The 13,701-nt window shown below is 34.5% G+C and overlaps 1 protein-coding gene across 1 annotated transcript; it reads right to left on the bottom strand.

Moving 5' to 3' along the window:
* Window positions 1-1,096: 1,096 nt before the first annotated feature.
* Window positions 1,097-10,148, bottom strand: LOC147398119 (uncharacterized). Its single transcript, XM_086447272.1, has 4 exons — window positions 9,895-10,148; window positions 9,663-9,745; window positions 1,535-1,590; window positions 1,097-1,438 (listed from the first exon to the last, which is right to left on the bottom strand). Exons 1-4 carry the CDS (start codon window positions 10,064-10,066, stop codon window positions 1,360-1,362), a joined length of 390 nt encoding a protein of 129 aa, XP_086303398.1. The 5' UTR covers window positions 10,067-10,148; the 3' UTR covers window positions 1,097-1,359.
* Window positions 10,149-13,701: the final 3,553 nt, after the last annotated feature.

Here is a 13,701-nt window from a genome sequence, read left to right as displayed (position 1 = left end):
ACTTGTTCGTCCGTCTCGTTCATACTTGATAGTTGATACTGAAACAATTCGGACGATACGTCTTAGTCTCAAAAAAAGTTTTAAAATCATGATAACCATAGATTAATTAAAACAAATGAAGTATACAATAATAGAATTCATATTTGAATATATTATATATAACTCAGATACGTAACACTTTGAAGACGTTCTCGTACCCGCTCTGCGTGACAAAGGTCATGGGTTGCAATTTTCAGGGTTTTGACTAAAATGATCCTATGTATAAAATTTAAATATAAAAGTGGGGGGCACTTGAATTTTTCTCCACCGCCTTTTCTCATTGTAGTAAAAGATTAGGGACCAGCGTCACAAAGTTGTACTGTGCCTTTATATGAACTTCATTAATTTATTATTTTATAACTTCAGTTTTATATATTGGGCCTGTAGGGTCATCAATGAATCGGATCAGACTCATATTCCTATCCGATAACTCTGGGTTGGACCAGGGTTTTGGTTTCAATAAAGACTGGATCTAATAATGTTGCGATTTGATTTCTTATAGGATCAAACATGTCCAAACCTTATATTTGATTTAGATCTGTATTATATAAATATTTGACTTGGAACTTTTATCAGATCCTATCAGATTGGATTAGGATTGATCCAAAAAAGTATTCATTTTTTTCTTTTCAGGTCGGGTCTGGACCTTAAAAAAATAAAAATAAAAACACATATCCGAGTCTAGATCAGGTTCCAATCTAATAAATGTCTTATAAGAGTGGTACCAATTTAGTACCAATCCGATCCAAACCTGATGCTTTGACAGCCCTACTTATTTGAATATACTAAGGGGTGCAATGGATCAGAGAAGAGTCCAGTTTGTTCTTATCCATTGGCTTATTATGTAGAACAGGATCTGAATTCCAATTAGGATCCAATCCACTTTGGATCCAATAATATATGAAAAACTATATAAATTGGGGTTGGGACTTGGGATCCTTCTCATGAAATTAAAATCTTGATTACAACAAAATAAAATGGTTCTAAAAAGATTTTAAAATGGTTGGAGGTTTCCTTTCATAAATCCTAAAGAAATCCCAAAAAAAAAAAAAAAAAATTGGGACAATAAAACTTATATTTCATCCCAAAAAAAGGATGCCAGTATTCAACTATGCCACATATAATAGTTATGTTTAGATCAAAAGAGAGAACATGAAAGTTTTTAATACACACAAGTGATGGCAAAAGGACATGAAGTTTAACAGCATCACTGTACCTCCATTGATGAACCTCAGTTTTTCAAACATGCTAAGAGATTAATACTACAACCGAGTTCTCTCTTAACTACTTGCAGAAGGAAGCATACCAAAACGTGAAAATCTACTGATCCTTGTACCTCTTCTCGACTTCTTCCAACTTCTCAATCTCCTTATGGTATATGCAAATACGGTAGACACACCTGCACATACAGTCAAAGAGACTCTTTGAGCATAATAAATATCAGAAATCTGATTTTGAGAAGGTTAAAATGACCCACGGAGTACCCGGTACAAACCAATAAAGAAGGCATGCAGCAACACACAGAATAACATTCCTTTGAGCTTTGTAAATCTGCATGGCACCTCGATGGTAAGAAAATGGTTACAAGAAACTCAAGTAAACAAATAAAACTACAACTTTTTCTCGTAGATCTAAACATTTATTCAACCAAGCAAGTTGCAGTTGTTTAGCACAAAATATATATATATAGGGTTGAGTTCCGTAGACAGATAAAGCTACAATGTTTTTGTCTTATATGGTTAAAAAGGTTCGGAATGGGCTGATTTTTTGTGAGGATGATCTCTGTGGTCAGGGGATCATCCTTGCAAAAAATCATTTCATTCCAAAACTTCTAACCCCATCAAAAGTGATTTACAAAAATTGGACAGTCCAAAAATTTTCAACTTGTAACATGGGGCTAAAAGTTTCATACTGGGCTGATTTTTGGCAAGGATGATCTCCTCACCATAGAGATCATCCTCACAAAAAATCAGCCCATTCCAAACATTTTTGCCCATATAAGACAAAACACGTTGTAGCTTTATGAGTAGCTTTATGTGTATACGGATCCTAATCCATATATATATATATTGTAGATTGTAATTTTTGAACGAGAATTGGGATATTATCAAAGTCGGATGCTAGCAGAAAGTGTTTTTTAGTTGTGGTGGCTGAAATTCCATACATAAAGATACGGCAAGGAAGTGAGCAAAATGTGGAGAGGCCAGAAAATGAGAACGGGGAGGTTCAAGTGTTCCATGAAATCCAAAACAAAGGGGATCAGACCACTTTTAATGTGAACATACAGTTTCTTCTACCAACCAATATGGTTGATAACTCGAATCAACTCTATTCTACTTCTATGAGGATTATTTAGTAGTAATTATGGACAAAATTATGTAAAATATCAACAAAAATTAATTTATAAAATCAATCATGAGAAAAGAACCACACCACTGAGTAGTCTTGTCCCTTTACACTACATTGTGAGTCCCAAACCAGATAAAGGAGGACCGCTGTATCAGGTGGGCAACCACTGTAAAAGTCCACCACCATTAAAATGAATCCTAATAAGACATTTCATTCCCTTCAGGAGAGGGCTTTCCTTGGTAGCGAGGAATTGCAACAGAACCTAGCAAGGGTATCCTCTAAAAATGACACACCACAACAACACCCATTACAATGAGAAGTAGGCAAGGCGTCTCATATCAGAATGGACAAATGAGATTAAAGAAGTTTGTTCAGGAGCATAAGATTCATCTCGCCATTTTGAACTTGGAGACTTTGAAAGGAAGAACTTAAGACTAGTGGATACAATGAAAAGAAGTAACGATAATAAAGATTGTCTGCAAGAGAATTTTTTTTTTTTTTTGTGGGGGGTTGGGGGGAGAGGAGAAAATAAAGAAGACGAAGCAAAAGCTAAGGAAATTAATGGATACAACAAGCTCTGACAGAGATGAAAAAAGAAATATTATTGTGTGGCCAAACCAGTAGATAGAGATCTGAAAGATAAGGTCGTACGTAGAAGGAGAAGTGTTGATCGACTATTAACAATAAAACTAGTAATAGGAAAAGAAATAACTAACGTAATTAATGCATATGCAATCCAAGTTATATTAGGAGAAAATGTCAAAAGGCAATTCTGGGAAGACATAAATGAATTTCTCCTAATAATTCTGGATGGACACAGGATATTTACAGTAAGAAACGTAAATGGTCCTATATGGAAGGAAAGTGGATGTTATGAGACAGTTCATTAAAGACTTAAGTTTGGGAAAAGATGACATGGGAACGTTCGTGATTACATATAGCCTTGCAATAGCAACCACATATTTCAGAGAGAGGGAACAATATTTCATGTGAAGATAAATAAACTCCAAATATGCAAATACGGCAAGGTTATCCCAAGAAAGAGTCTTACTACTTCATTTTTAACATGCCTTTCTTAATGAACCACTCCCATTTTAATAAATTTGTTTCACTTAATTAAAAAAAGATATTTTCATAAGAAGATGGAGAGATGAGGTGAATATAATGGATGTCGAATAATAAGGTGGTGGAACCTTGAAAAGAGTTGACTTTTGCAAACAAATTGATAATGAAGGGACGTGGAACTTAGAGGTAGATACCACAGCAATGTAGAATGAAGTAGCTAAAAGCATTAAGAGCGTAGCAAAAAAAGTTCCTCGACGTCTATGGGAAAAAAATCACACATAAAGAAACTTAGGGGTGGAATGTTGATCTCCAAGAGATCATTAGAGAAAACAATCCTTATCATGGCAAAAACCCAAATCTAAAGATTACTTGAAAAATAAAAAAATAAAAAATGAACAAACTATGAGGTAAGTGAAGGCATAGGACATAAGATAATCTATACAACAGGTTGGATGCTAAAGTAGGTGAGAAAGATGGCTACAAGTTAGCAAAAATTAGGGAAAGAAAAATTAGATATGTAAACAATATTAGGTGCATTAAAGGCAAAGATGAAAGAATGTTAGTAAGAGGTGAAGAGATTAGGGAAAGGTAGGAATTATTTTCAGAAAGCATTAACTAAGAACCAACAAAGGAACTTGGGCTAGCAAGAAATACAGGAAAGATTCAAGAGCATGCGTATTTCCGTAAAATTATGATTCCATAAGTGAACTGGTAATGATGAAAACATATAGGTAGGACCTTCAGACCGGATGGTATTCCAATAGAGTATGAAAATGTAAGCGAAGCTTTGTATTGTCCATACTAAGTAAGCTTTTCAATTATATTTTAAAGACAAAAAAAGTCAGATGAATGGTGAAAAGCGTCGTAAATTACCTATTTATAAGAACAAAGAGACATTTGGAGTTATTTGAACAAAAATTAAAAGAAAGAACCAAGTATATTTGAGAAAAAATTTGATCTTATACCAGGGAAATCAACCATCGAGGCAATTGTTCAACTTAGACAAATGATAAAGAAATATAGATAAAAGAAGAAGAATCTTCATCTGATTTTTACTGACTTGGAGAAAGCATAAGTAAGAGTACCTAGAGAGCAAATCTGGTAGGTAATGGAAAAGAATAAAGTTCCGAATGGATACACTGACATAGCTAAGTATATATATGGGGGCTGTCACTAGTTTTAAGGCAAATAGAGATGAAGAAGAATGAGTTGCCACTTGCAATTGGTATACATCAGGGATCAGCTTTGAATCCGTATTTGTTTGCTCCAACTATAGATGAAGTAATTGCTCATGTTTAAGAATACATAGCTAGGTGTATGTTAGTCGTGAATGATACAATTTCAGTTGACAAGATTAGAGAGAGAATTAACACAAAACTACAACTATGGATGGTGATGTTGGAGTCCAAGGGGTGTCAATGGGTACCCATTTAACCGGAGCCAGAACCAAAAACCTTGGGTCTGGATCCTTATTTTCAATACCCGATTAGAGACAGGTCTCAAAGGAACCGGAACCGATAGGTTCTACCCGATGGGTACCCGTGGATACTCGGAACTGATTTGTTTTGCCATTTTTTCATTTTGTAAAATGGTTGAATGTTTTCGTACCTTTTAAAGTTAATAGATATTACATAAATTTTATCATGTTTTCATATAAATTATGTATTCTAATTTAAAATATCCTTTTTTCCTACATATTACTATTAAAAAAGATGGATTTTAGTTTCTGAAAAAAAATTTGACTCATATAGTTGTTAGATCACTTTGTAATATGTTATTGATGCTTTTATTATAGATGATGTATTGTGTTCTCGAAAGAAATTCTTTTTGCACCAATTTGTAAATGACATTTTTCGTATTTCATGATTAAAAAAACACATTAGTAAAGAAAATAAAATACTAACATCAGTCGAGATTTTTTTTGTCTTATCCATTTATTAAGAACCGGAACCGAACAAATACGATGGTTCCAGTTCTAAAAATCTTAGGAACCGATCCATTGACACCCCTAATGTAGAACGAAGACCAAAGATGGCACGAACATGAAAGTGTGAGTGTGGATAGGCTATATGCACTTGGGAGTACAAATTGGTTGAGGAGTTGGTTGAGGCAGCACTGGTTTCTGACTAGACAAAGTCAATGTCATTCGGTCAGTATAACATCAACAAGAAATGGGAAGTGGCATAAAATGTTGGCCTGAGGGCAAGATAAAATTGACAAGCTCAGGGTGAGCCTGTCAAGTTGCAACTCTAGTATTGCGTGGTAAGGAATAAAGACATATTCTAAGGTTGGTCGATAAAGCACTATCAAGAAAGTAGTTTGGAGGTCTGGAAGGAACTATCAAGAAAGTAGTTTGGAGGTTTGGAAGGAACTTGAAAACTTATGGAAGGAGTTGATGAATTCAAGTATAAGCTGAATGGGATAGAAACATAATACTGTTATTTATGAGTTAGTGTTTTAAAAGGCATTTCTAAAACTCCTTAAAATCTTTATAGAGGCACCCACTATAAAAACCCTGCCAGGGATGGGGTTTGGTTGTGGAAAGATGTATGGTTTGATGGAATTCCTCATTGATGGACTTATTCGTCATTTTATGCCAAAAGAGTACCATGATTAACAGTTGCTAAATCCAAGGATGAGATCTGAGTGATTGGGATCCGAAATTAAGAAGAAATAAAAACGAATAGGATCTAGAACAAGTGTCAGGCATATGGCCAACTGTAAAATATTCATTTGATGAAGAATTTGAAAGAAAAACTATTTCAGAATTAGATCCAAAAGGGAAGTTCTTCGGCAGGAGACATCTGCTTTAGCAACCAAGAATTCATCTTCCAATGCTAGCAAGATCCAACCAGATTGACCTAGGGGATAAATCAGGAATACAGAAACAAAAACAGCAATTGGAGCAGAGAATGCGATTGCATTATAAGGCCGCAATTGAACAGATCGAGCAAGTTCGAATTGACGTAACATGAAACCTATTAGTCCGAAAGCGCCATGGAGAGCAACAAAAGTCCACAGACCGCCTAATTGACACCAACGTATTGAACAAACCTTGGCAGGGAAAAACAAATCCACCCAAAATGGATTTCTTTCTTTGAAAAATCACTCCCAAGACAACCCTCACAATCTACCACTAGGTAAAGAGTAAGAAAATATATGATGAATTTTACTTTCTTTTCAAGTTAAGTTAAAGAATTTTCTCCACTACAAGATCTCTAATCAAGTTTGGCCTATAATTCAAAAAATGACGACTCTCGACCAATTCTTAAAGTTTCAAATCCCTCAAGTATAGTGTATTTAACTCATTTTGTCATCAGAATCACCACTTATCACATTGTTCGGGATGGCAACATAAATTTTATTGCATCATTCATGTGGAAATGGTGTACTTGCTTCCATTAAAGCAACCTAGTGATGATTTTATTGCATCATTCAATTGCGCCTATAATTGTAAGTCAATATCATTTGTCATGATGGAATTTGTCTTCAGATCTTTAATTACTATTACTGTTTTTTTAATAACTGAAATTTTAGTAAGATAGCACAGAAGGGCAGTCAAGAAGACCAGTCCACAAGCAAGACTTCTAGTGACGCATTTTTATAGTACCGGCCAGGTAATAGGGCCTTTTTACATTAGTTTGGTTTGTTCAACCCTTTCACATTATAAGGATCAAGATATCATACAAGGTTTTTCTAGATGACTTTTTACACGATTCTGTAAGGCCAGCATCAATATGAGCCTAGGGATATTTTTTGTGAGTATGATATCCTCACCATAGAATATATTCACAAAAAATCAGCTCAACAAACTCCTAGACCTAAGAAAATAGGTGTTGAAGCGGCATGAAGACCACACACGCAACCCTAAACTCTTCTCAAATGGATCCTACTAGCTCATGTACAAAACCTATGTATCTAGGACCATATATGAATATCTAACTCTATGTATAATATTACACCTTAGTCATCAAGGGAGAGAAGGAAGCAGCGAGAAAATTTTAGAAGTGAATGAAGTGTTAGAATGAAAAAAATGGCCAATTATTACATGAAAATGAGGACAAATAGTTTTAAAAAATCCCAAATATCACTTCGGCTAGCATGGCAACCAGCTGAGCAACATCCATTACCATTGGGCTAGAACTAATAACCCATTTTTATGATTGAACAGTTTGGTTGTGGCCCTTGGTACCCCACATTAAAACTACATCCTAGATCACTAGAACTAGATGCCTGGCCACATGGAATGAAAACATATCACATGTTGTGGTCGAACTCTAAGTCCAAGCAAGGTTCAAAAAATTTTATTGTCTCCAATGTTTTGGCCTAGAAATTTTGTTATTTGAATACTTCGAGACGAAACATTCTTGGAATGACTATATTAGATTAATGCTCTATTCCGACTTAGATTATTTCAAAATGTTTTAGGACGAAACAAACAGAGATGATCCCAAAAAAACCATTGTATTTTTATACGATATTCTTGAAAAGTGCATAAGAAAGACACTCAAAGACCCCCAAAAAACTTAGTAAAGATGATGAGTTCTACAGTGCTTTTTGGATTCGGTTACCTTATGGTTCCAAAGAATGTTCCGGTCAACTTAGATCATCTCAAAATGTTTAGGAAGAAACAATCAGAGATGATCCCAAAAAATATTTTCTTTTCTTTTTTCTTTTTTCTTTTTTTTTCTTTTTTCTTTTTTCTTTTTTCTTTTTTTGTATTTTTTCCCGTAGTCTTGAAAAGCACATATAAAAAAAATCGAAGACCCCCAAAAGAATTTATACACATGATAAATTCTACATTATTTTTTGGATTTGATTACCTCAAATCCAAAGCTAGTCTTTTATGGTGTTTTTGGGTAGAGAGAATTCTATAGGGCTAACTCCATTTGCAAATGTTGTGTTTTCGGAGAAAATGATTACTCAATGCAGGAGTTCAAAGAAACTTTGTAAAGATCCAAGGTAGGCTCTATCACTTGTATGACGTATTATGGAGGCCACATCGGGCAACTGTTTCTTCCGGCAACTGTTTCTTCCTTATCTTACATATTCGTGTGTAATATAACTTTTTACCCATTAGAAAAAGAAAGAAAAAAATCTCAGCATGTCAATGTCTAGTGGTGTAACCAATGTGAAAGTGTAATATACTTAACATAAATGGTTGTAAGATTCATTTTATAACCTAAAACTTTCTTTTTATAAATATATCACTTAAATATGGTTTCGAAGAATGTTTTAGTATGTTTCATATATACTTCGGAATTTCCAAATATTTTGATCCTTCTCAAAGAGTTTTGGTTTTTTTTCAATGACCAGAATATTCCCTCGAGGAAAAAAAATTGAAACTTAAAGCCAAGCATTATACCGCATCTTGAGACCAAATGAATATTTGTGTTATGGTCATGTAAGCATCGGTGTGACACAATTTTGGTGAAATGCATATGATTGTACATTTAATAAGTATGAATGGCAACTTGAGTGTTTTATATTGGCTAAGACTTGATGCTTCACATCCACTCTAGAGAGAGAGGGGAAGCTCGTTCCCTATGTAGAGAGAGAACCCATGACAGCACAATGGCATACCCCCCACATACAAACTCAACAACGGCAAAGGCTTGAAAGTCAAACAACATATGGAAGTTCAAGGGTTTAACATGAAGTCCACGGAAGCTCATATAAGCTCGATGGACCAAGGGTGTGAGGTTTGTCAGCAAGCATGGAACACAATAGTACCTCAAACGATGATCAAGCGTACATACATAAAAGGCCAGATACCCAAACATGGTAGCAAATCAGAGACAAATCAACTGCTTACTTGCAGCAAAACAACTTAACAAAGAAATTTATGGATAAAGATGCTTGTTCGTGCAGTTGTTAGCTGGAGCACACAATTAGATTCAGTGAATTTTCGCCAATTTTTAACAAAAGACTAACTTTGGGTACCTAATTATTAGTATTAGTTGATTACATAGTAATAGGGTTTGTTGCTCAAATTGGGAACTAAATTAATTCGATATGATGTTCATTCCCACCTCGAATCAAGATGTAATAACAAGAGGACCGATCCGCTCTGCCTTGAATTCAGATCATTTTCTCATCTTGTTACGAATTTGGTTTGTAAAACCCAATGTGATCAAGAAGATTAACTTATGGGATCATAATCAAATCGAAATAACTAGAATTACAAAATTTAAAGTGAAAGAGTTTACGGATTTCTCATATCGGTCTCTTTCGGATGCGGTGCAGATGTCAGATGTACACATCAAGCGATGTTCGTTCTTCCAATATATATCTGGAAAGGATCAAATCAATCACAGAAATCCTCATATTATTAGAATTTTAAATTATAAAAAAAATACAGCTTAGATTTGATGCCCTAACCCTAACCCTAACCCAAATTCTAATTTTATATGGGGTTTTTGAGAAGAGAAGAGAAGTAACCTAAGAGTTGGAAGCCAGCGAAGGGGACTATTCCAATGGCAGGTTGGAGGAAAAGCGTAATGAGAGAGACGATGCGAGACTTCACGAGCTTCGGTGATGGAAGGGTGAGAATAAATGCGATTACTACTTCTGCTGCAACCACGTACGTCAATAGCATCCATTGCAACGCCATTTTCTCTCTTCCTCTCTTTTCTGTGTTTGCTTGAACACTAAGGCAGACAGTCAAACCAAATCTAGAGCTAGGTATCAACTTCGTGCCATGTAACATATAAAAGGAGAACTGCTATTGCCCCCCTACTTTTACTTATTACATCCCAATTAAAATAAAAAAAATTAATGACTGAGAATTAGTAAAACTTAGGGTGCCAATAGAAACTCCCTCCCAATTAAGGGTGACAATCTTAGCACACCCCACTACCACAACTCTGAAAACACTATGAAATTAGTGAGTTTGAATCATAATAGTGTCCACTCGTCTAACATGACACATTTTCACCCGTTTAGTCATTAACTTGTTGTGTTAAAATATAAAATATAGTTGGTATCTCAAATATCAATAATTATTTTTAAGATAAAAAATAAAACTACAATTTTTCTTTTATTAAAATTTCATACAAATTTTATAATATATAAAAGGTGTTTTAAGATATGTTTCAAATAAGTAAAGGTTAAGTTTTTAGTTTGAAAAAGAAAAATATCTTCTTAACTAAGTAGAAAAAATTTATTGGTTGCATTATCTTGTGACATCCAAAACATATGGTCCAATGCCACAAGAATGTGGAGGAAAAAATTCTAAGAACTTTATAGTTTTTGTACTAGGCCATAGCCAAACTTTGTTTTTCTTCTTTTCCCATACCTTTTAATTGGTTGTGGTACCTTCTTTTGTGGTGAAACTTAATTTATGTTTTATGAATACTTAATTTATTTTGGTAGATATTAGTTTATGATTTTGTGACTTTTGTTTTCAGTAAGGTATTTTATTTTTGGTGGTGAAAATGGAACTTAATTTTTCCACTTATGATTAGAATTTTACTAAACGGGTTACACAAGTCGATCAGATTACTTGTTTAATAAATGCATATGTTGTTTGGGTTTAATGTTTTTACATGATTATTAAATTGGTTAGGGTAAATTTTTAGAATACCCAATACTTGAATAGTACACAATCTAGCTCAACCCATTGCCACCTTTGGACTTAATCCTAATTGTAAATAACTATTGAAGTTGTTTCAATGTGTTTTAACACTTTGTAATGTTGAAAAGTTAATCATGGAGCCAACCAGAAGGGTGGGACTAGCTTTCATCCAATGAATGATCATCATCAATCCAATCCACCATCCCAACCAGGAAAGGCAGATTGAGTCATTGAGAGTCTTTACTATGGCGTAGGCCCGGGGTTGGGTGGGCTTAATGAGGGTGGTGGTTGGCTTTTAAAGCATTGATAAATCTAACTTGAACCAAACTGTTGTTATGTTGGAATGGTCTGTTTTAATAGAATGGGTGTAATAAATAAAAGTTGGGGTGCCAATATCAGCTCTCCTATCTTTCCACAATTCAAGCTGTGTTTGGATGCGGTAGTAGATTGGCCGCAACTCTTGGAATAAACAACTCAGAATTTTGGCACTTGGGTGACCAACTTGGAGTTGAAATGCTCTCTCTCTCTCTCTCTCTCTCTCTTCTCTCTCTCTCTCCTATATATTTCCCTATATATATATATATATATATATATATAGGGTCACGTTCCTAAGACTCAAATTGAGACTCACATTGCGACACACCGTTTTGTCTTATATGGGAAAAAATGTTTGGAATGAGTTGATTTTTTGTGAGGATGATCTCTGTGATGAGGGGATCATCCTGAAAAAAAATCATCCCATTCCAAAACTTCTAACCCCATCAAAATTGATTTACAAAAATTGGACGGTCTATAATTTTTCAACAAAAATTGGACGGTCTAGAAGTTTCATAATGAGCTGATTTTTGACAAGGATGATCTCATCACCATAGAGATCATCCTCACAAAAAATCAGCTCATTCCAAATATTTTTGGCCATATAAGACAAAACGGTGTGTCGCAATGTGAGTCCCAATATGAGTCTTAGGAACGCTGTTCATATATATATATATATATAGGGAAATGTTCAGCACCCTAAGTTTTACCACACACTTTAACAAACGTTTTTTGTCCTACATGGGTTAGAAGTTTTGGAATGAGTTGATTTTTGGTGAGGATGATCTCTATGATTAGAAGATCATCCTCCCCAAAAATCAGCCCATTCCAAAATGTTTAGCCCCATGTTTACACGTTGAAAAATCGTGGACCGTCCATTTTTTGTAAATCAATTTTGATGGGGTTAGAAGTTTTGGAATGAGCTGATTTTTGGTGAGGATGATCTCCTCACCATAGAGATCATCATCACCAAAAATCAGCTCATTCCTCACCATAGAGATCATCCTCACCAAAAATCAGCTCATTCCGAAACTTCTAACCCATGTAAGACAAAACGCGTTTGTTAAAGTGTGTGGTAAAACTAAGGGTGGCGAACGGGACCCATATATATATATATATATATATATATATATATATATATATATATATATATATATATATATGAGTGCTGATTTTGTAACTCAAGCAGACAGAGTAACTCAAAAATTCACTAACATGACAGGTTCTGCAAGAACCGTAGATTTTTTCCCTCAAGATACACAACTGCACATGTTTTATGGGGATGTGCAGTTATGTATCTTGAGAGAAAAAATCTACGATTCTTGCAGCGAACACTTTAGTTAAGTTTTTTATTTACCCTGTCAGGTTGAGTTACATTCATCATACTTCCGATTGAATGTATCATTAATCCCATAAAATAATACTAGAGCTTGTTTCAAATCTTGTAAGAGACACGGATGAATCAGGTGTTTTGAAAATCTTGGCCTAATCAATTAGGGTTTTGCATTTTTTTTATTAAAATAATTAATTTTTTATATTTAAATATTTATTATATAAATAAAATATGTTCGTGTGACTTGACACCGTCTAATTTACCTAATTTTATAAAATTATTTATAATTATTTTCATATAAATATATATTAATAATAGTAACAATTGTAATCTGAGTTATTAAATGGTGTATTTCGTCCATGAACATGATTTGAAATCATGTTGTGGAGTCCACATTTTTAAGAAAAATTAATTTTTCCTAATAAATTGATGTAATTTTTTTCCTACCTAAATACAGGAAGATGGCTCAAATGAAAGGTCAAAATCCCAAGATCCTCTCCACCACAATTTACCTTGAGAATTTGAACGATGATTAATGACACCATCCCCAACAAGTTTAAGTTGCAAGAGTTTTTATGTTTGCTTATCGTGGGTATCCCAACCCTTTGGGTAAGACTAATCCCACGGTCACACGCACCATCCCCTCGGAAAGTCCTATGTGCAACTATTTGAGTCAAGAGTCAACGACCTTGGAGGGTGTCCCCAAGGAATTCATAGCTTCGTGCACCTACCCTTTTGAAGGAGCTTATCAAGGCTAGGCTTGCCACTAGGCCAACCCCTTGGGGACAAGTTGTAAGAGTTAAGAGTAGGCTAACAAGGCCAGTAAAATTCCTCACTATTGTGACTCGTTGAATTTTAAATTTTAAATATATATGAGTTTTTCCATGAAATCTACAGGGTTGTGGTGCCAATGCAGTAATCTATATGAGCAAATCGACCCTTAGTAAGGCTTAAAAAATCTAACGAAGTTAGTACTTAGTAAGAAAAGTTTTAAAGCTAAGATTACTCAAAAACAGTGTTTGAT

This window comes from Akebia trifoliata, chromosome 7 (genome assembly GCF_017979445.1).
Source record: "Akebia trifoliata isolate Shusen 1 chromosome 7, ASM1797944v1, whole genome shotgun sequence".
Lineage (NCBI taxonomy): Eukaryota > Viridiplantae > Streptophyta > Magnoliopsida > Ranunculales > Lardizabalaceae > Akebia > Akebia trifoliata.
The sequence above is the reverse complement of the archived record's forward strand: the minus strand, read 5'-3'. Positions and strand labels throughout refer to the sequence as shown.